Source organism: Cucurbita maxima, unplaced genomic scaffold (genome assembly GCF_002738345.1).
Source record: "Cucurbita maxima cultivar Rimu unplaced genomic scaffold, Cmax_1.0 Cma_Scf00011, whole genome shotgun sequence".
NCBI lineage: Eukaryota > Viridiplantae > Streptophyta > Magnoliopsida > Cucurbitales > Cucurbitaceae > Cucurbita > Cucurbita maxima.
This window is the reverse complement of record NW_019272027.1, coordinates 2,756,268-2,778,753: the sequence shown is the minus strand read 5'-3', so window position 1 is coordinate 2,778,753 and position 22,486 is coordinate 2,756,268. Positions and strand designations below refer to the sequence as shown.

At 38.5% G+C, this 22,486-nt stretch overlaps 5 protein-coding genes across 10 annotated transcripts; 3 read left to right on the top strand and 2 right to left on the bottom strand.

Annotated features, from left to right (window-relative positions):
• Positions 1–2,228: 2,228 nt before the first annotated feature.
• On the top strand, positions 2,229–3,060 carry LOC111486727. The gene has a single exon (XM_023133960.1). It carries the CDS (start codon positions 2,430–2,432, stop codon positions 2,964–2,966), a length of 537 nt encoding a protein of 178 aa, XP_022989728.1. The 5' UTR covers positions 2,229–2,429; the 3' UTR covers positions 2,967–3,060.
• Positions 3,061–3,530: 470 nt separating this feature from the next.
• On the top strand, positions 3,531–8,912 carry LOC111486652 (DEAD-box ATP-dependent RNA helicase 41). Of its 4 annotated transcripts, none has more exons than XM_023133856.1 (5): positions 3,531–3,617; positions 4,012–4,143; positions 5,789–7,571; positions 7,616–7,751; positions 8,565–8,912. In XM_023133856.1, exons 2-3 carry the CDS (start codon positions 4,074–4,076, stop codon positions 7,327–7,329), a joined length of 1,611 nt encoding a protein of 536 aa, XP_022989624.1. In that variant the 5' UTR covers positions 3,531–3,617; positions 4,012–4,073; the 3' UTR covers positions 7,330–7,571; positions 7,616–7,751; positions 8,565–8,912. The 4 variants fall into 4 exon arrangements, with proteins under 4 accessions (XP_022989624.1, XP_022989625.1, XP_022989626.1 ...); XM_023133857.1 differs by lacking the exon at positions 8,565–8,912 and having other exon boundaries at positions 5,789–7,359; positions 7,427–7,571; positions 7,616–8,219; XM_023133858.1 differs by lacking the exon at positions 8,565–8,912 and having other exon boundaries at positions 5,789–7,557; positions 7,616–8,219.
• A 281-nt stretch (positions 8,913–9,193) lies between these two features.
• Positions 9,194–14,912, top strand: LOC111486695 (OTU domain-containing protein DDB_G0284757-like). The gene is made up of 10 exons (XM_023133920.1): positions 9,194–9,412; positions 9,871–10,104; positions 10,494–10,567; positions 11,445–11,499; positions 11,578–11,652; positions 12,106–12,179; positions 12,309–12,357; positions 13,557–13,641; positions 14,488–14,544; positions 14,657–14,912. The coding sequence occupies exons 1-10, from the start codon at positions 9,209–9,211 to the stop codon at positions 14,701–14,703; spliced, it is 954 nt and encodes a 317-aa protein (XP_022989688.1). The 5' UTR covers positions 9,194–9,208; the 3' UTR covers positions 14,704–14,912.
• Positions 14,913–14,976: 64 nt separating this feature from the next.
• LOC111486674 (glyceraldehyde-3-phosphate dehydrogenase A, chloroplastic) lies at positions 14,977–16,942 on the bottom strand. 2 transcript variants are annotated; one of them, XM_023133887.1, is made up of 5 exons: positions 16,773–16,942; positions 16,562–16,681; positions 16,139–16,443; positions 15,809–16,053; positions 14,977–15,700 (listed from the first exon to the last, which is right to left on the bottom strand). In XM_023133887.1, exons 1-5 carry the CDS (start codon positions 16,812–16,814, stop codon positions 15,198–15,200), a joined length of 1,215 nt encoding a protein of 404 aa, XP_022989655.1. In that variant the 5' UTR covers positions 16,815–16,942; the 3' UTR covers positions 14,977–15,197. The 2 variants fall into 2 exon arrangements, with proteins under 2 accessions (XP_022989655.1, XP_022989656.1); XM_023133888.1 differs by having other exon boundaries at positions 16,562–16,678; positions 16,773–16,940.
• A 3,829-nt stretch (positions 16,943–20,771) lies between these two features.
• LOC111486692 (WD repeat-containing protein LWD1) lies at positions 20,772–22,344 on the bottom strand. 2 transcript variants are annotated; one of them, XM_023133912.1, is made up of 2 exons: positions 21,180–22,344; positions 20,772–20,972 (listed from the first exon to the last, which is right to left on the bottom strand). In XM_023133912.1, exons 1-2 carry the CDS (start codon positions 22,212–22,214, stop codon positions 20,937–20,939), a joined length of 1,071 nt encoding a protein of 356 aa, XP_022989680.1. In that variant the 5' UTR covers positions 22,215–22,344; the 3' UTR covers positions 20,772–20,936. The 2 variants fall into 2 exon arrangements, with proteins under 2 accessions (XP_022989680.1, XP_022989681.1); XM_023133913.1 differs by having other exon boundaries at positions 21,169–22,343.
• Positions 22,345–22,486: the final 142 nt, after the last annotated feature.

Below are 22,486 nucleotides of genomic sequence, written 5' to 3'. Positions count from 1 at the left end.
AATACCATATGCCTTCCCCATTAAGTAAATTTGAGACTACTTCAGGTGAAGATTCAAATTTTTGACTTAATTGAAAGTATCTTCTAAGTTAGCGGCTCTAAGGTATGAACGTTTCTTTTTGGAGAGATATGTAACCTATGCAACGTTTTTTTTTAACTCGATCGATATAAACGGCTCTAAGGTATGAACCGTTAAAATGGTGCTCAAAGGAAGTTACACCTGTTATCAATTTCGTATCCGCTAAACCGTAGTTACAATAAAATACGAGACTCCTAAATAGTAGTACTTGAATAAAGCCATATCGAACACTCAATTATAAAAATTCAAAATGAACATTTCTTTTCAGTGACTAAATTATAAAAATTCTAAAGTTAAACGTGTTTAACTTATTTGAGTGAGAACAAAATATACTAAAAAGACTCGTGTTGATTTGGGAAGATAATAGTATACACTCTTGAAAGCGACGAGGAAATAATGTTATCACGTCACACTAAATTGTGTCGTATTTCAAATTCATAGCCCCACTACCACATTATTGGTCTCCACTACTTCACTAATTGGCTGCCCTTTGTATGTTTGGTGCCTCTTCAATCATATTGAAAGTACCTTTCTTTTAATTGCATCCTCTTTTTGTCATTTATACCCAAAAATAATAATAATAATAATTAATCTTAATACTTTTTTAATCACACGAGTCGGGTTAAGTTGAGTGGGTAAAATCTTTTAGATCAATTTAAAATTTTTGGTTAGTTGGATCGGTGATATGAACAACTAGACAGAGTTCACAACCCAACCTTCTATTTTTTTTATTGGGTTGTGTTGTAACATATAGTTTGGGTTAGTCGGGTTTACGAGTCATAGTCGAGTTTTCGAGTCATATGAACACCCCTACCCTCAATCGATGGAGAATTTTTTCTAGTCAAAATTTTAAAATTCATGAAAGGAAAAATTTATATTTTCTTTTGATTCTGTTTGTAGTTTGAATGAGTCCGTACATACACTATAATACATGTTCTTTGATGTTAAAGGCATCGACGGACGGACGATTTGGTGACGTTTAATATCTTAACCAATAGATATGCTCAGAACGACTCGGGTTAATTTTTGAATATAATAGATCTCGTAATTAGCAATATTTTGTAGGTATGTTGTGTTGTTTTAACAGCCTCGTAATTGGCACCAAAGTTATTCTCATTATATTTAAAGTTGTAAATTGATGCCCATCTCTTCTCTTTATTCCTTTTCTTCTCTACTTTATTCTCTGTCATTGACTTAGCCAACAACCGCCATTCTCTTTAAACACTTGTCCCTCCACACCCACACAGGCCCTCTCGAGTTTAGGTCGGATCAAGTTGAGATATTTTTTGAACTGTTAAGTCTATTGCTAGCACATATTATCCGCTTTGACTTGTTACGTATTGTCGTCAATCTCACGATTTTAAAACGTGTCTAGTAGGGAGATGTTTCTATACCCTTATGAGGAATGTTTGTTTTCCCGATCTTACAATCCACTCCTTTGGAGGGTCCAACGTCCTTAGTGGCACAATGTCTGGTGTCTGGCTCTGATCTCATTTGTAATGACCTAAGTTCACCACTAGCAAACATTGTCCGCCTCGTTATGTATTGTTGTCATCCTCACGATTTTAAAATGTGTCTAGTAAGGAGAGATTTTCATACCCTTATAAGAAATGCTTCGTTTTCTCGACCTCACAATTCATCCTTTTGGAGGGTCCAATGTTCTCATTGGCACATTGTCTGGTGTCTAGCTCTGATCCCATTTGTAATGGCCCAAGTCCACCACTGATAAACATTATTCTCTATCCCATTATGTATTACTGTCAGCCTCACGATTTTAAAACGTGTCTAGTAAGGTGAGGTTTCTATACCCTTATAAGGAATGTTTCGTTTTTTCGATCTCTCAATCCACCCCTTTGGAGGATCCACCGTCTTCATTGGCACAATGTTTGGTTCTAATCCCATTTGTAATGACCCAAGTCCACCGCTAGCCAACATTGTCCATTTTAGCCCGTTGTATTGTTTCTACTGGAGAGAGGTTTCTAATTTTAGAAGAACCCATGAACCGACACAACCCAAAAAGTTGACGACTCAATCTAAACTGTACAATTAGGGTTCATTCGATCGAATTCTCGGGTGACTCGGGTTTTCTTTTTTAGTGATTCTTTCGCTCGTTATCCAAACACAAACTCGACATCATGGGCTCTTTCGCTTGATTTTTAGAGCAGAAAAGTTATTCCATTGAATGACATTATGCCTTCCATTCCGCCAGATGTCCTGAATCGCTTCCATATATCACTCTCTTCTACCTTTCCTTAACCACCACTCTTCCTTTCTTCCTCTGTTTCTTATCAGCTTCAGTCGCCTTCACTTATTTAACAGACCATCCAATTATCAAGAATTTGAACCACAATATGAAGAAGGAATCATTGAGCAACATGGTGAAGCAAATGGCCTGTGGGTTAAGGGCCATGGTGAAAAGAAAAGCTCGAGCACTCAAAGCTCGCCTCATCATCTACTCATTGCTAGCTCAATCCAACTTCCTCGTCTCCTCAATCCCTTTATCCACGGTCATCCATCAACAAAATCAGTGCCAAATTCAAGCCGCCGAGCTCGAAGAAGCTCAAGAACATCAGGGAGTAGTAGAAGAAGAAACAGGGGCCGAAACAGGGGAAGAAACAGGGGCAGAAACAGGGGCAGAAACAGGGGAAGAAACAGGGGCAAAAACAGGGGAGTGGGCGGAGCTGGAAACAGAGGCGGCTGTCGGAAGAACAAATGGGTGGTCGGTGATTGAGATGGTGAAGAATTCGAAGGAGGAGGCCGGCGAGGAGTTCAGTTTGGAGAAGGATATTGATGATGTGGCTGATTTGTTCATACGGAACTTCCATAGCCAGATGAGGATGCAGAAGCAGAACTCTCTTAATAGATATCACAAAATGCTTTCTTCTTAATATATGCATTTAATCTGTTTTTATGAATCAAATCTTGTATTTAGTGATGAACTCTTTAATTTATCTTCTCGATTCTTTCTCGAGCTTACGCCTATTTCTAGTCGGGTATCGTTACTTTAATTTGACCTGCAATTGTGTTCACGCCCCCTAAACTTGACAAGGAATCTACCTTACCCGTACCTAGGAGTGCCGCTTCCAACATATTCATACAAGGCCCGAATGAACATATCTCGGTCTTACGAGATACCCACTACTCGAAGTATTCTTCCTAAACGAAATAGATATGTCTATCTAATTTGATTCTTCGTATCGTCTAAGTCTTACCGTAAGATTCAAACTTCTAATATTTTAATTGATTATTCATTTAAATTATTAATATTTAATAGAATTTATTGGTAAATCAATAAATTAATTAAGAATCAAATATATTTATTAAATTACAAATATTAAGCTGTTATTTAAAACACATTTATAAATAAATAAAATTGATTTAAATTAATTAAAATATTAGCCTACTAAATTTCCATGCTAGCGCCAGCGCTAGCTCAACACTACACGGTTCGCTCAAATGTAAAAGAGAGCGAAAATTTTCAACCGCCGGATAAACTGAGATCTTGTTCTGCGAGCGAACGATCGGCCCTTATACTCCAGGTAATCTTCCTCGATCTCTTCTGTTCAATTCTGTCCTGTTTGTTGCAGATCATTCCACCAAAATCTTCCATTCGAGATTTCATACATAATACGCATCGTGAAAAAATTTATTGATACATTTTTCGCTCACCTAAATTACATCGAAGAATTTAATTGGGGTAGTGGGAGATACAATTTGTGGGGACGATACCAATTTTCTGGTAGCGATTCCGTTAAACAATTGATCAAGTGATTCGAGTGAGCCTAGGTTTAGAAGTCAGGATGTTATTTGCCTGTTAAAGGATTGAGAAGATTAGTGTTCCCATACAAAACCCTTGATGGTATGGATGATCAATCCCTAACTAGTTGCTCAGTCCTTTAAATTTATGGTGGAGATTGTTTATTTATTTTGCAGGAACTGATGCGCATGCTCGAGTCTTTCTTCCTCCAAGCTTAATAATACTCAGTTTTTCAGTCATGGAAAATGGAAACAAGGATTATGTGCCTCAATCATTGTCAAAGGCGACAGATACTGATGAATCTGGAGGTAAAAAAAGAGGGTTTTGGTTCTTTGAGACACAAGAACATGTGTGTTTTTACTGCTTTGTTACATTGATATGTATCATTTGACGTTGTTATGCTTACTTGATCGTTTTTGGCTAGGTTCTTTTTTTTTCTTTTTTCCTTCATTCCCCAACATATTTTGTTATTCATGTTTTTAATGTACTTGTCAATATTTTTGCTCATCCAATACCGACATGGTGAATTCTTGCTAATATCTTAACATTTGAATCTAGTTCTTTTCAATCCATTGAGTTTGGCGGAACCTATCATGCACTTGTATAACTGTCAAGTCTGTTGTCGTAGTCATGCTAATTGACTATGATGCCAATTAACTGAAATAACTGGGATAGGAATAGGGAGATTACAATGTACCTAGGAATTTTACTGCATAGTTCGCTGCTCTAGGACTAAATTTGCTTTGATTTATGGCTGAAAGGAAAAATAGCCCAAGTAAATGGTTAATTTGTCTGAAAATGCGAAGTCAAATTGTAACGACCCAGATCCACCGCTAGCAGATATTGTCCTCTTTGGGCTTTCCCTTTCGGGCTTCCCCTCAAGACTTTAAAACGCTTTTGCTAGGGGAAAGTTTCCACACTCATATAAAGGGTGGTTTGTTCTCCTCCCCAACCAATGTGGGACATCACAATCCACCCCCATTCGGGGCTCAGCGTCCTCGCTGGCACTCTTTCCTTCTTCCAATCGATGTGGGGCTACCCCCAAATCCACCCCCCTTTGGGGCCCAGTGTCCTTACTGGCACACCGCCTCGTGTTTACCCCTTTCGGGGAACGGCGAGAAGGCTACAGCGAGAAGGCCGACACATCGTCCGGTGTCTGACTCTAATACCATTTGTAACGACCCAGATCCACCGCTAGCAGATATTGTCCTCTTTGGACTTTCCCTTTCGGGCTTCCCCTCAAGGCTTTAAAACGCGTCTGCTAGGGGAAGGTTTCCACACCCTTCTAAATGGTGGTTCGTTCTCCTCCCCAACCAATATGGGACATCACACAAATGTTCTCTAGGATCGGATAGGTGAATCTGCATCTGCTTTAGGTTCTAATATAAGTCCTAATTAGGAGTATGGTATCTCCACTACAATCAATTTTCCTGTTTCAAATCCATCATTTTCAGAGTTCCTGTCAGCAATTGTTTCATAATTTGAATGTGCAGATTCCTAGTTTTCTTATGAAACCTTGTTATTTTTCCTGTTATATCTTTAGCGTCTATGTTCCAGGTAGTGTTGTTGGGTTTGGACACTGGTAAGGTATTCGTCGAGGGAGTTACTTTTGAGTGGTAACTTCCCCATAGCTTAGTTTCTTTCAAATGATTGAAAGGAAGTAATTGAGGTGAACATAAGTTCATGCACTATCTTTGATCCACTTCGAACAATTAGATTTCCAAATGTATGATTGATCGTGTCTGTTGATGCATGATTATAGACGAACTAATAGAAGTGATCAGTCATGGTTGGCATAAAATGGAAGCACAACAGGAAAATTATTGCAGCGCTTTTGGGAATTTATCTCGTTGGTTTTACTAGTGGTTTATTTTTTCTTTCCAGCAACTTTTGAATGCTTAATAAATGCCTGGATTTTGTATAATCTTCCTTGAACTTTTGTTTCTAATGTAGAATCTGCTGTTAAAGTGAAATGTAAAGATCAGAGAGAGGCTTTGCCTGGCGAACCTAAATGTGTTGTTTGTGGTCGCTATGGTGAGTATATATGTGACGAGACAGATGATGATATTTGCAGCATGGAATGTAAACAGTCAGTCCTGTGCAAAATGGCTAATAGGAACGCACTGCCTTCTGATTTTCCACCTCCTAAAAGACTTCCTGCAGCTGATGAGTGCTTTTATGTGAAGGATTCTAATTGTTCGGGATCTTCTTCTTTGACTTGTGAGCAGACTGAATTGCTCAGGAGAAAACTTGGAATTGTTATAAAGGGAGACATAGGTTGTGCTCCTACATTGTCATTTTCTTCCTGTAACCTTCCTCAGAAGCTCCTTCAAAATCTAGAGACCGCAGGCTACGAGATGCCCACAGCTGTCCAGATGCAAGCTATACCAGCTGCTTGTTTGGGTAAAAATCTGCTTGTTTCAGCTGAGACTGGCTCTGGAAAGACCGTGTCCTATCTGGTCCCAATAGTTTCTTACTGTGCTCGTGTTCGTCTCGAGAATTGCCATGGCGAAAAGAAGCCACTAGCTATGGTTCTTACACCTACTAGAGAGCTTTGCATTCAAGTTGAAGAACATGCTAAGTTGCTTGGAAAAGGTATGCCATTTAAAACTGCCCTTGTTGTCGGTGGTGATGCCCTAGCTGGACAGGTCTATCGTATCGAGCAAGGAGTTGAGCTGATTGTCGCTACTCCAGGCAGGTTGGTTGATCTTTTGATGAAGCATGATATTGAATTCGATGAGCTGAAGACGTTTGTTCTGGATGAAGTGGATTGCTTGCTCCAAAAAGGCTTTCGCGATCAGGTATTACAGATTTTTACGGCTCTTTCAAGACCACAAATCTTAATGTATTCCGCAACTACCTCTCCGGAAGTAGAGAAGATGGCAAGAACTATGGGAGATGGTACTGTTATTATAACTGCTGGCATGTCAAATAAACCAACTAAGGCTTTGAAGCAGCTTGTTATCTGGGTTGAATCAAAGAATAAGAAGCAAAAGCTTTTCGATATATTAGCAAGCAAGCAACATTTTATGCCACCTCTTGTAGTATATGTAGGCTCAAGGCTTGGGGCCGATCTACTTTCTAATGCAATTACTGTTACCACTGGGATAAAGGCATTGTCGATTCACGGGCACAAGTCCATGAAGGAGAGACGAGAAGCCATGAAGTCATTTCTGGTGGGAGACGTTCAAGTGATGGTGGCTACCGGGATTTTGGGTCGAGGGATGGATCTCCTGCGTGTGAGGCAGGTGATTGTATTTGACATGCCAAATTCCATCAAGGAGTATGTTCACCAGATTGGTCGGGCATCTAGACTTGGAGAGGAGGGCAAAGCCATAGTGTTTGTGAATGGGGAAAATAAGAATTTATTCCAAGATTTAGTCGAGATTTTAAAGTCGTCTGGAGCACCTATACCTCGAGAACTTTCGAATTCACATTATACAGTAAATTCTTTGCACGCGGCCAGAAATGGGAGGAAACGGAAGTATACTTGATATAGATTTGTGGAAGAATTTCTATACCAAGTTCTATCTACCTTTAACGAATATATTTTCGGTCTTATGAGATCATTTACATTGTCAGTGTTCATAGTTTCGACGCAAAGTTAACGAAGACAAACTATGGATCCCGTTCTCCGTAACGTCTGTTGGCATTGTGAAATTTCCCAGTACCTGGGGCATTTGTGAGCCTGTGGAGGTACTGGAGCTTTGTTATGACACGCAGTAAAATCCTTGCGGTTTGCTGACAGAATGAGATGCATGATATTTGAAGCTTTCGAAGGTAAGCAATGCACTAAGTTTGAACTTCGGCTGATGAAATGCACCTGCGCTTTCGTCACTCTCAGTGTGATCAGAGTGTTTCCTAGCTGTGAGACCGGGCGAAGCCTCCTCCAACCAAAAAAGTTAGATGGTGAATGGTAATCCTCGATCATTTTAGCTGCAAGGGATGCTATTTGTTATTCGAAGTCAATGAATTCCATTTTGGTCGAGTATTACTGAAAAACAAAATTAACAATTTCTTTCTTCCAGAATGTTGTTACGATCCTACGCCGATGCTGCTACGATCCTAGAATGTTGTTACTTCATACAGAAACTAATGAGTCGTGCGTTGCAACTCAGAGAAAATCCAATTGTCAAGGCAACCAGTGCTACATCCATTTGTAGTAGCTGAACATTAGATTGAAACTGTGTGTTGAGAGATGATATCATTAATTGGGGTGTGATATGGTCAATGTTATTGCTGGTTAGGAAAGAAAAGCGTCCATGTAAATGAATTTCCACAGGTGGAATTGAACCATTTTTTCAACACCGCGTTGTGGTTGGTTTTTTCTGTCTTTTTAGTTCAAGAAGGGTGGAAAATATGAGAAGCTTCCAAGTTTTTTTTATTTGTTTTTTAGCTTCCGGATTTGAATTTTCGATCTTTTGATCAATAATATATGTTTTTATTACATTAAGTCAGGATCAATAATATTCTTAATGTTTGAAAAATATTTCAAATGTTCTCACAATGATTTGATAAGGAGAGAATGTTCTCGACACTTTGAGTTATGATCTGATTGGTGCATTGTCTGAAATTTTAGTGTGAGCTGTCTTTGATGCATTGTTTGAGATTTTAGTGCGAATTGTCTTCTGAGATTTTAGTGCGAGCTGTCTTGTAGTTTTCGTGCATTGCTTAAAATTTTAGTGCGAACCGCTTGATTGATTGACCCCTTAATACTCAATTTCAGTAGGGTTGAAGCTGGATGAAACCAATCATCAGTGCAAATTGTGCAAGCGAAGCCAGAAAACAGATCGCTGCGCAACGACTAGGACTCGTGTACAAGGAGTTTTGAGCGTGAGCTACCACTCATACAGCGGCAAGGACCTGCAACTCTCGAAGAGGAAGAGGACACCAACCACCCGAATCACTATAGCAAACCCTCCCTTTACTCAGAAGGCAGCCTTCGAGCTGTCTTCTTGCAGTTTTCTGATTGTGCATTGTTTGAGATTTTAGTGCGAGTTGTCTTGTAGTGTTCAATTGATGACATATTCACATCATTTTAATTCAATCAACTCTCTCGAATCCTCTTCTCCTTCTATGATCTATTTTATCACACTTTTGTTCTAACCTCCATCGTTCTTGCATCATTTTCACTCTATTCCCTCTTTTAAACCAATAAAAATTTTCACGATCGTTTTTACACCTCAAATATTCACGCTTTCATTCAAGGGTCCGTGTCAATGGTCGACTATCATAGACCATTTGTGAACCATTTTGAAAGGTAAAATATTGTTGGAGAGCATTGTTTAGCATAGTTTTTTCTAAATATAAACCAACCCTAATATGATAGAAAGAGAAAAAGTAATTTAAGGAATAGAATAAAATGTCCGGTTGATGTGGTTTGGGTCCCATCTGCGGGTATTAACTGTTACGCCCAGGGGGAACCCGCGTAAACCACATGCTCACCCTGGGTCCTTTCCATTTCAACTTTCACGCGTCTCTGAATTCTCGAACCCTTTCCTCCAACAATCTCCTGATTTCCTCCCGCTTTGTTCATTCATCTTATCATTTCCACCTCTTTGCCCGTTGCAGTTGCAGGTTAATTTGATTTCTCTCTCTTTTTCAGCTTAATTTGATTCTGTTCTTCCTTGATATTATTTTCGTATTGCTTCGTTGTTAATACCGGTAGTTGTAATCTGCTAACCATTGAAGAAGATAGGCCTTATCATTTTTTGTTTCGTTCTTTTAGCGATCGATTATGTGCTTATATTTAGATCATCGCCTGTCTGTTCTATGCGCGTTCCATGCTCTTTTACTGTAATAAGAAATCCTGTATTTGATTTTTAATTTGTTTGTTGTACCTTGCCTTCTTTATCATCTTCTTATATTATCCAGTTATGGTGGTTGCACGCACATTTGTAGGATTAGCCATATTATGCTTTTGTCTTCTCCAAGAAATTTACCATTTTCATTCTCACTTTTGAATAGATTGAGCTCGAATTTCACATTCGTCGAACGGGGTTTTTTTTTTTTTCCTTTTTTTTCTGTATCTACAGCTTAAATTTGGGATTTTTTCTTCCGTTCTTTTACAAAGTGTTGGCGAGTTATTGATAAGTGGCAGCATGAGGCCGGGAACTCCGAACTTTGGAGAATGTTCTAGTTCAACTTCGTTGAGCTCTCATCTGGAGGACGTTGACGACGATCACATGATTGCTGTTGTATTGACAGAAGAGTATGCTAAGCTAGACGGTGCTATTGCCCGACGCCTCGCCAACCTTGCCCCTATTGCTGTATGAATCTTTGCTCTTTTCATTTTGTTATAGCATGCGCCTTTTTGTTAAAAAAAAATATTTTCTTATGAAGATAAAACTACCAATCGCTTTATATCTGGTTCGAGTTTTAAGGAACTAACTATGAAAGTCTCGATTTATAAATGGGGAATCTGATCAAAGAAGCTTATTAATAACTACTTCTCAGATTTAATTGTGAAACTCCTTCTCTTTTTAGATCGTTGTCCTAAAATTTTATTCTGATAGAATGTTCTGAGGTGCTTGTTCTATTTGTTCCGTCATTGTTCATAAACTATTTTTACAAATTTCGAGAGAAAGATATTACAAATTTTTTAATATGTTAAGATATTACCGAACCTCATATGACTTCACTTTTCATGGTATTCCAGCATGCTCCAAGGATAAATTTGTATATCCCGAACCAAAGTGATGCCAGTTTGGAATATCATAGGCTTCTTCAGAGGTATGTCTCCCGCATTTTTCAAAGTAAAAGATAGCTTGCCCGCTTGGTGAAAAAATGGCTCTACATATATCAAATACCACCCTTTCTCTTTGTAGAATAATGATAAAATTTAACATAAATAACAACTGTTAAAGAATATTTAAAAGAGACACATGCACATTCCCTATATATATATATATATAAAGAGACATGCACATTCATGATTAAGCATCAGTAGATTGAAAGTTACTTCCAGGGAGTTGAGATAGTGCAAGTTCTTAAATTTACTAGGTGGATGATTTTGTAATCATGATCGTGTTGAAGTTCACAGATCCACTTGTCTAATTGCTGTCATTATTGTTTAGGCTTAGACTTAAAGGGATGTAATTTTCTGTGCAATAGTTAATTCTTTGATTGAGGAATAGTTCAAACAAATCTCACTAAAACTTAAAAACCATAATGAAGAATAGCAAGTCATCATGATCACTAACTTCGACAACTTAGGATATTTGAGAGTCTGAGTCAGCTTATTATCCTACAGTCTAATTTGAGCCATTCAAATTCTATCCTACATTTTTATTCTTTTAGGGTGCGGTTTGATTCTGTATCTCCCTCTTTTCACAACGTGAACTAAGTTCATTATGGGTTTTCTTTCTTTCTTAATTGTAGTCTTCTTATTCATTTGCGATAATATCTAAAGTCCAATAAGGATTGCCTTGTTTTTCATTATGTTCTTGTGTTGTCAAGAGGGACTTCATTAAAAGGACCCAGATAAAAACTGATGGTGATATAAGTCAAGTGTATGTTTAATGTCAATAAAATTTTCCATCTATCCCTGGGCTTCTCTTCTCTCTCCTACCACATGTGGTGAAGTAGTTCTTATCTCATTCTGTTTCAGGCTAAATGTCTATGGTTTGCATGAAGTGAAGGTCTCTGGTGATGGAAATTGTCAGGTATGTAAACCTTTTAAGTAAGAAGTAGAAGCTTCTGGTTTATCTACAACCTACCTGTAGTTTCTTCTTATATGGCAGTTTCGAGCACTTTCAGATCAGATGTTCAAATCACCTAAGTATCACAAGCTTGTGCGAAAAGACATTGTAAAGCAGGTAGATTGTCCTATCTTGAGGTGCTTGAACTAGGGAGATTAGTGGTTTTTATTTTTATTTTTATTTTTTGCTTTTGGGATGAAAAGCTCAGCTTAGGCAATTGAAGGAGGAAGTAGGGAGGGTTAATGTAGCATGTGGTCCGAGTAGTTGGGAATGGGAGAACAAGTGGTAATTTGAGAAGTGACTTTCCAAGATCTAATTATTTCCACTGAAATTTCACTTTTACTGTTTTAGAATCTGCAACTTCGGTCTGCATTTTGTCATATCAGAGGTGTTCTCTCATACAGAGTTTTATCAACATATATAAATTAAATATGACCTGTTAGACTTGTCAGCTGTGACTGGTAACGTCTCACCCATGTTTCGATACCAATTTAAAGTGAACAGAGTTTTCAACTAAGGGTGAATATCCTGCTTGAGTATCACACATCTGGGTTTGTTTTCATGTTCCAGCTAAAGGACTACCGTTCTCTATATGAGGGTTATATTCCAATGAAGTTCAGTCGTTATTACAAGAAAATGGCGAAGTATGTGAAATTGTTCAAGATCAATTCCCTCTCTCTCTCATTGAATCAATGTTCATCTGCGGATTAACCGACATTAAACACGTTCTTGAGGAAAAGATTTCCTTTCTGATTTCTTACTATATGATGCAGATCTGGTGAATGGGGGGACCATGTTACCCTACAAGCTGCAGCTGATAAGGTATATCATATAGCTAAAACTAAAAATGGCATTGTATTTGCTACCTTAATGAGTGATTGTTGCATGGCATTAGCAATTTAGGATTTTGTATAACCAAGGGGTATGAGCAGCAAGTTTTCATATCCTTGGCATGTAGGCAATTGACGAAAATTACTGGACATTGGATTATTGTAGAGGGTTATTACTTCTGAATGAAGTCAGGCTCTTGGATTAGGGGTTTCTCCAATTACCATTGAGCTTGGAGTTTAAGATAAAATAGAGAGAGCGAGAGAGTGGAGAGATAGGGTGGAAGAGATGGGTGATCATACGTTGATGAATGAACAATGATTTCAAAGAATTTGTTTATCCAGTTCTAAATTATATTCCCAAAATTATTGATGCATCTAGAGTGATATACTGTGGAGGTCATGGCAACAACCCTTCCCTTGAAGAAGAGAACTACCACCATTGATAGAAAGATTCTATTAAGATGGACAGCAGAATTAGAGGCACAAGGGTGAAACTTACAGAGACCACAATGATAGACTTTCTTTCATTATCTTACATTGGGGTTCTTTGAGATGGCTGGTAACGGTTATCCGAGCCCTTCTCACAGCTACTTCAAATCAGAAATTTTTTAGAGAGGAAAGATTCGTCCAGCAGACCATTTGGGTTGAAAAAATCACCAATAAAAAAGGTACACATATAGAGGTTGCACTGTTTCACGACAATGGTGGTTTAAACAAGCTACATATTCCTATTGGGGAAGATCAAAATGGTTTGGATGTCTTTTTTAAACTCATATCCAACTACCCACTTGCTCCTCCATTAAAGGCGACCTACAAACCCCAACCTCTCCCACCATTGACTATCAAGACTGCTTTAAATCTCCCACCAAAGGCTTTATACCAAGTCAAACTAACTCAAAGGGCGTTCTTGAACAAATAGCTCACTTTTGATGCATCTTTTTGTCATGTTATTTATTATGCAATCTCTAGGTGTCTAAGATCTTTGTTCGTATAGTTATGCATCTCTTTTATGAAATTGGGAATGTCTTTTATAATCATCATGTACTCTTACCATCCTTTTTGTAAAATTTGTATATAAATAAAATGGTTTCTTATCAAATATATATATTCCCAAACTAAAGATTTTCCACTAGAACATTTAGTCATACCTTCTCTGTTTATTTCTTGATGTAGTTGCTTGATTATGTGCAGTTTGTGGCAAAGATTTGCCTCCTGACATCATTCAGAGACACTTGTTTCATTGAAATTGTTCCGCAATCTCAGACTCCAAAGCGTGGTAAGCTGAGAAGCATGGATACATATATAAGACATAAATACAACACGAATATAGTGACATGTCATTTTGTATAAATCTAGGACTTGGACACAAGAAAGACACATATATTAAATATACTTTTTTTTAAAATATATATATATATATATAAACTTTTTATAGGAAGGAAATTAAATGAATAAGTTTATGCATTTATATATTGAAAAAAAAAATTAATTCGATGTATTTCGGCTCAAAGTTTATTAATTTTGTCTTAATAGTACTATTTTTGTCTATTTAGTATGCTTAACAAGTGTTCAAAGCATGTCTAATAAGCATTAGACTTATTTTAACTTTATACAACTTGTGTTGACACTGTGTCTATCGTGCTAATAAGTTTGTGAGTGTCTAACATGTGTCAGACACATACACGCATGCACACTTTCCAAATTAAAGTGTGTGGGTGAAATAAGTCCAACTTGTTTTTTTTATATCTTTCTTTTATTGTTCTTTTCCCTCCAAGAGTTCTGGCTATGAATATGGAAGAAGTGACCATTTGTGCTGCTTAGACTTAAAATCTCCTTGACTACAAATTTAAGATGGAACCTGTAATTATAAAACATTTTGCAAGATATTTGAGATTGATGAAATTCAATATATTCATTGAAACTACATAGGACGGGACTTGGTGTCAGGGCTATCTCCAAACTACCTGCAATTCTGATATATATTTCTTCTTTATCTCAGTTTCTCAATGCGTAGAGCTGAGTCATTTGAATGTCGACACTTTTGAATTTACACACTAAATGCTTTGCTGTAGTTTTGGAACACTAGGGTTCTTACAGCTTCTTTATCTTTGCAATAATGCAGAGCTTTGGTTAAGTTTCTGGTCTGAGGTTCATTACAATTCACTTTATGCAGTTCAAGGTTTGGTTATCCTGCAAACTTTTTCCTGTTCCCATAGAAGCGAGGTTTATTCAGAGTGAATGTACTTATAAGGGAACCGTGGATTTTTTATTAATATGTTTCTGTCTTGCAGATGTTCCAGTTCAACAAAAGCCAAGAAGAAAACATTGGTTGTTCTAGGAAAACAGATTGCTGCGAGTATAGCATCCTAGGTATTTGAGTACTACACTGCAAAATTCTTGTTTTTCTTTTAAAAAAATGATTGATCCCAATTTTTCTACTTTTGTTTCATTTTGTGTAAATAGTTTGTCATACGTACATTGTGTTGTATTACTGCACTTATGAATCCAGTGAATTCTATAATAAGATTATAGTCGCATTACGGACTCGAACTAGATTCTGGTGTCACTGTTCAACTAGAGCATAACTGAATTTGGTTTAGCATATCCTATAGAACATGAAATCTCGAATGTATATTAATGAAATCTCGAATGAGACTCGACTCTTGGAACTTTATCACTCTGCATAGTTTTGTGGCATATATATTTATTGGATGGTGGGTAGTGGAAAATGGTTTTTCGTGTTCGCATTACAAATTTAAGGGAAAAATTAAGCAGAAATGCAGAAAACAAGCTGGAAATGTGGTTAGCTTAGAATGAGAAAACCACTCATGCTCATTTCCAGTTGTTGGCAACAATGTCAGCCAAATCAACAACCCGTTGAGAGTAACCCCACTCGTTATCATACCAAGCAATGACCTTCACCAAGTCATCTCCCATAACCATAGTCAATGAAGAGTCGACAGTCGAGGAGACATCAGAGCATCTAAAATCGACCGAAACGAGGGGTTCGTCACAAACGGAGAGGATACCGTTGAGCTCCTTCTCGGCACTTTCCCGGAATGCAGCGTTCACCTCTTCAGCAAAGGTCTTCTTAGAAACCTGGACAACAAGGTCAACAACAGAAACATTTGGAGTAGGCACACGAAGTGCAATCCCGTTAAGTTTTCCCTTAAGAGAAGGAAGGACTAGAGCAACAGCTTTGGCTGCTCCTGTGGAGGTTGGGACAATGTTGAGTGCAGCAGCTCTTGCCCTCCTGAGGTCGCGGTGGCTGGCATCAAGTAGCCTCTGGTCACCAGTGTAGGAGTGAGTGGTAGTCATTGTTCCCTTGATGATACCTGCCATATATTTATACCAACTCCATCCATTCATAAACCCGAAATTTACCAGACTTTGTGCTAGAGCCTAAAGTTAAAGAATTTATGCTAGGATTCAGTCTGCATTACCAAACTTCTGGTCGAGGACCTTGACGAAAGGAGCTAGGCAATTGGTAGTGCAAGAAGCATTGCTGATGATAGGCTCGTCGTGACTGTAAGCATCGGCATTAACCCCGACAACATAGGTCGGAATGTCACCCTTCCCAGGTGCTGTAATTAGGACCTTCTTTGCTCCAGCCTCAATGTGCTTCCCTGCACCCTCTCTATCAACAAACACGCCAGTTCCTTCAATCACCAGGTCTATTCCCAAGTCCCTGCATTGTTATTTATCCATCCATTCATTTCTGATCTCATAGAAACAATGAATGAAAATTAGAAGCAAAGACTTTGAACACCCACTTCCAGGGAAGGTTGAGAGGATTGCGGTTGGAGACCACCTGGATGATCTTGCCATCGACTGAAATGGCCTCATCTCCGGCAGGCTTGACATCGGCTTCGAAGATGCCGAGAGTCGAGTCATACTTGAGGAGGTGAGAAGCTTGCTTGACACCTCCACTGTCGTTGATGGCAACAACATCAAGTAGGGAATCCTTGCGACCATGCCAGCACCTCAAGAAATTCCTTCCAATCCTTCCAAACCCATTGATGGCTACCTTAAGCTTTGCTTCCACAATCCCTTTCTTGTATCCTCCGCTGCTTCCCACCTTCAAGAATTGAGTGGACGTAGGTTAGAATTGATTACTCCAAACAAAAGATAGCTAATCTCATGAAAATGCATACTGTTTCAAGAAGATGTCGAGCTTTTAAGGATAGGGAACTCACAGCAGAGGTTTGGAAGGCAATGACGGAAAGGAAATCATCGGAGGTTCGCCTCGCAAAGGGAAGACAGGTTGACGAGTTACGGAGCCCGGAGAATTCTCCAAATCCCTTTACATTAGCCTGCTATGTATGCAAAAGAATATACTAATGTTTTCAAATGCAAAAGATTAACAGATTGCCGGGAAGGAATAGTACGAGTAATGCAGGAAGGAACCTGGAGAGATGGTTTGGCTACTGATAGAGTAGCCGTAGCCATGGTCGAGAGGAGGAAAGCAGCAGCAGCAGCAGCAGGTGGTGAAAGAAGCAAATTGAAGCAGTAGAGAGATGGGAAACTGAGAAGGTTGTATATAATATTTCTTTGAATGGCTTTGAATGAATGATGGAAGGCCAAGAGAGGATGAGATTATGGATAATAGCCTCTCACTCAATGAATGGCTGTGGTTACTCCTGCCTCTGCATCTTCTACTGTGTGATTTGTGATATTGTTTCAAATTTCTCCCCTCTCCCCTCCACTCCCTGTGCTCTCATTTCCTACCAATTATAACTTACTTGCACATCCATCTGTGGGGCCAAGCTCAAACTGTTCATGCCCTCTAACTCCTCACCCTTTTCTTTCTGAATCTAGGACGAGAAATTTTAGAACACGGAATGTGAGATCCCACATCGGTTGGAGAGGAAAACAAAATAGTTTTTATAAAGGTGTGGAAACCTCTTCCTAACAGATGCGTTTTAAAACCTCAAGGGGACAATTGGAAGGGAAAGTCCAAAGAGGACAATATCAATTAGTGGTTGGTTTGAACTATTACACAAACAAAATGGGGTCATGTCAGGATGGTTCCAACCGCATAATCTTGTGCGAGGGTTGTCTAGGTGCTTCTAGTTTAGCTATGAGTAGAGACTTGGAAGCTCTCAATTGATTAATACAAAAAAATTCGGTAGATTAATGTTAAGCAATAAGTTAAAAGACGACTAAAAACGATCTCAAGATAATTCATGTATTGTTGTATCTATGGTAACATGGCAATTGAGAAGATACTAGGAAATAGAAATCCAATATATATGTTAATCAAATGAGAGATTGTTGAGAATGTCCATGGTTGCAGAGGTGCTCGCTAGGTCTCTAATGAGCCACCATTAGAATTGGTAAAACTAATTTAGTTAGATCATGATCGAATCTTTTATTAAAACACTTGAAATGATACACTTGAAAAATCATTCCAAGCGAGCCTATATTGTTATATTGGTATGTCTTACTAACTAATGCAAATCAATATCAATACATTTTCCTCATCTCAAATTAAGAGCTGTATTGCTATTTATGTTTGCTTCATGTTATCTTGATGTTGTTAAATTTAGGCACAACAATTGAAGTTGAAATTTTTCTATGCAAGGTTCAAATTTTGCCTCTCCCACTTGTAATGAATTCTGTCTGCCTCGATGAGGAGTCAAGGACATTGACTTCCATCAGAAGGTGGAGAGCTAGGCATTGAATTATCGTATAGTATGAGATCGGATGCCTAGAACCGCATAATGATTAATTTCTATAAGTTGTAACAATATGTAGTGAAATGAATGACTAACTTTTAAACTCTTAGTCAATGGTACAATAATAGTTTAAAATTCTTAATACAAACGTACACGTCCACGACATCATTTTATGGATTATTTTAAATGAATGTTTCCGCAAAGATTACATCATGCATATAGTAGTAGCTCTATTTCAATAGAAAATTAGGGGTGTTACAAATTCTATCCCTCATGATAGAAAATACCGTCTATTGACTCATTTCTTCGACTTAAGTTAGCTTAACATATTCTACCCCAAAATACAACCAGTTCCCTGATCCACCATTCCCTTTATTCCTCTATGGTAAATTGTGCATAAATGGAAGTCCATGATTCAGAGGGGAATAGTCTACTCATATTTGCGTAGCAAAATATTTTATCGCTGTTAGGTTATGAAGTAATAAAATTATTTTATCACTAGTAGGTCATGAACTGATTATTCCTCTCCGGTAAATGACCCTATAAAACTAACTATATATAGTAAACAGTTATATAATAGATGGTTAAATCTAGTAAAACTATATATATAGTAAGATGAACCATATATATATCCAACAGTTCCTTTTTGTATTTCTGTCTCGTCATACTTGAGTCATTAATACAAATCCTCTAGTCAATATTCTCCTTACATTTTCTCTATCCTGTTTTTTGTGTTCATTAGATCAAATGTGTGTGTTGTTGTGTGATCCTAACAATCTATCCAGAGGAATCGTAAAAGATGTATAACAATTAAAAAATGTCTTAACATAAGGATGTGTGGCTGAGCACACCATTAATGGATTGAAAGACAACAGAAAGTTGACAACGAACAAGGGAGTTGAGCAAGGGTATTGATGGAAGAACCTGAAGGAAGCTTGACTGAAAATGCCTTGTATTCAACTCTTCTGGTCGGAAGGGATTGCTGCCTAAAGTTTATTTTTTCCTTTAAGATCTTCTCTTAGCAATGTCACCATGAGCATGGTATCACACCACTAGGACTGCAGTAGATATGTTGTATGGCATTAGGGTGTAAGGTTTAACTTGAGGAATCTCCTGCCAATGGGCCAGAAAATCTGTGAATGTTTCATTTGGTAGGGACTGTTACAATTTTCTACTGTTTGAATCACAATGGCAATGCCATCACAAGATTCAAAGAAAGATTTCAATCTGTGTGAGCCATCAACCAGCAGCCAAATTGTGAATCATAGAAAAGATGTTGCTAATCTTCTTGAGTTAGCTTTCTAAACACAGAATTCAGGGGAATAAAAGGTAGAATGGGTGCTAGACTTTTGGTTATCCTTGGCTCTTGATAGTAGGGTTATGAACAGGTACACGACTCGATAGCAAAAACTAACCCGAACTGTGCGCGACACTTTGACCAAACGAAAATTCAAAACGACCATCGTACTAAAGCTGGTCAACTGTAAAAAATAAAAAATAAAAAACATGATCAAGTTAAAACCAGCCATACCAACTCCTCCTAAAAGCTAAACAGATAAGAACACAGGTAGATTACAGAGCCCACTTGTAATCTATTTCACTATTGCATGTAAATAATGCCTTAAATTCCATTTTCGTTGTTCTACGTAGTTACTTATTCGAAGAAAAAAGTTCATAAGGATCAAAACATTTACTCTCCTACCTTTTCTATGGAACAACATAGCTTTACTATATAGCAATCTTCTTAAAAAGTGCAACATGTTCCAAGGTGCAGAAGATCCAAGAGACAAGGCTAAACCTGAGTATGGAATGATATGATGGTGCACAATACCTAATACCTTAGAAAACAAAATTAGCAAATAAGAAAATTTAAATATAAGTCTAGAATATTAATTATCAAACAAAATTCAAGTGTTTTGACATTAAAGCTACAGAAAAGTCATGAGCAATAAGAATTCTTTCTTATTTTGTCATAATAAATGATTGATTTACAAAGATAAGTAATTAAATCAAACAAAAAGGCTAACCTGTTTTGTTTGTTCTGATTCAACTTTCAGCGTGAGAACTGGGAGAAAGGAAAAAAAAATGAGAAAAGCAGACAATACCAATGGAGGAGGATTGTGTAGATGGGTCCAGAGTCCTTTGATGGCGATAGCTTATAGGTTGGTACCGAAAAGACTCGAGCGAAGATGCAGATAGGAACAAGCCTTCCTTTTCATCCCCGTTCTTCAATTATAAGCCCTTCTACATCAAATCATATAAAAGTAAATTCTGTTGAAGTAAATACTTGGAAACACCTTAAAGCTTCATGCATTGGTGATCACCTCACTTGAGGAAAATAAGGTGAAGACAGCACCTTGCACACCTGCAGGCTTTTCCCCACTGTTGATTACTGTTAAAATTTGTTGATGATAAACTTACATGACATACACTCATTGAATTGGTGGATGATAAAAAAGGTAATCAAAGATCAGAAAAGATTGAATATCCTACCACTTTCTTACATACTTCCGAGACGAATTCGAAACTTTTCACCTTTAGATAACATTTTCCCTCTTCGAAATTCTTGTTGCCGTGTAAATTTATCATCAGTCAATTCTAACATTCGTCATTGATAAGGTTATGTGCTTCGAACAATGGACTTAATTCTCATCAAATTCCTCTCCATTCCAGAACAGAAATTTAGCACACTTTAAATCCAGCAGAAACTTTGTATCGAAAGAAGGAATTTCCAAGTTGAGAGAAATGCACAAAATATTCATACTTCATAAGTGTTCGATAATATTTATCAGAAAAAACATCAATATAGAAAGCACTATGAAGGATAAATCTAAATTCGAGTGTTGAATCAAGTTTCAAGAACATAGTTACATATGATGGTTCTCAGACATGACTATCTGTGTAGGTGAAGAACCAAAGCTAGGTGTTGCTGCATATACCAAAAGGAAATTTCGTTAAAAGAACAGAGTACAAACAGCTGAAGGCAAATTATGGGTTCATGGCGGAATTGTACAACAATTAGTAGTATGGCCAAAGTGTTGTTGCGTAAAGAAATGGAACGAACATGCTAGAACAAGTAGACCCCATTATGTTTTCTGGTAGAGAAGTTACATGGAATCACTCACATGGATCATACCCTCAGAATCTGAAGCTTAGTGGAAAAGGCAATCGCAACCCAGTCCGGTTGGGAAGAGGACCATTGCAGCTGCTCGATTTCTGCTCCAGCGGTGTAGGCAAGAATGGGATCGAGGCCACCTTCCACTGGTTGGCCCATGGACGACAAATCCCAAATCAGGGCCTGAGAATCATCCCCTGCGGTGCAAATGTGGCAAGAACTATGAGGCGCCCATGCAATGGCGTTTGCACTAGCTTGGTGCCTCTGTAACTCGACGACGGGGAGCGTCGGGAAGCGAATGTCAAGCACGACAACCTTGGCGCTGTCCATGATAATTGTGGCCATATATCTCGGGTCCTGCTTGTTCCAGCCTAGCCGAACCAATGGAGTGTCAGGCTCAGAACTCTCGTAGATGATGGTAGAGTGCTCCTTGTCACGCAAATCGAAGACGCGGACAGAACCGTCGGCGGAAACGGAAGCAAATACACCAACACCGCCCCAAGCGATGTCATAAACCTCCTTATCGTGAGCAATAAGTTGCGTGTCGACGGTCTCGCGTTCAATATCCCAAATGGTGCAGGTTGTGTCGATACTGGAGGTTCCGATGCGCTTTGGCTCAGCATCGTTCCAGTCAAAGGAGGTGAGAGGGCCACAGAACTCGCTGTTCTTGTTGCCATTAAGAAGACTCTTGAGCTCCACAGATGAAGGATCGTCTGAGATGCGCCATACGCGGAGAAAATCGCTGGAAGTGGCGAGAAGATCAGGGCGCTGGCACTCCTTGTCTGGAATGAAGATGGTCTTGGTGGGAGGATAGGGATGCTCAAAGGAGAGGTTAGGGTCGGAGCGGATCTCGCCGCTGGAATCATCAAGCTGAACAATCTCCACCCTGTTGGGATACTGCTCCAGAAGACTAGCGATTGCCAGCCGGTACTTCTTATCTCGCCGGACGCTCCAGTTCATCGCGTAGATGTGCCATGGCGCCTCATAGGTATAGATCTCCGACCGCTTCTGCTGCTCGTCGGAGCCATCTTGGTTGGCCTCACTGTTTGCACCCATCCGCCTCTCTCTCCGCCGGGAAAAGGCAGCGACTTGTTGTGATTGAACTGTGAGGATGATCGGAACGAGTCAAATTGGAGTAGGAATTTGCTGAACCCTCCCGGCCACAACCAAATCCACCACATAATAAATTATTATTTATACAATATCCAATTATCCTATTTCCATAGGGCATTTTTTATTTTTATTTTTATTATTTTCCTTTTAAATCAGATTTAAAATTATTTTTCAAATTTCAATTCATATGATAATAAATTATTTCTAGAACTTTA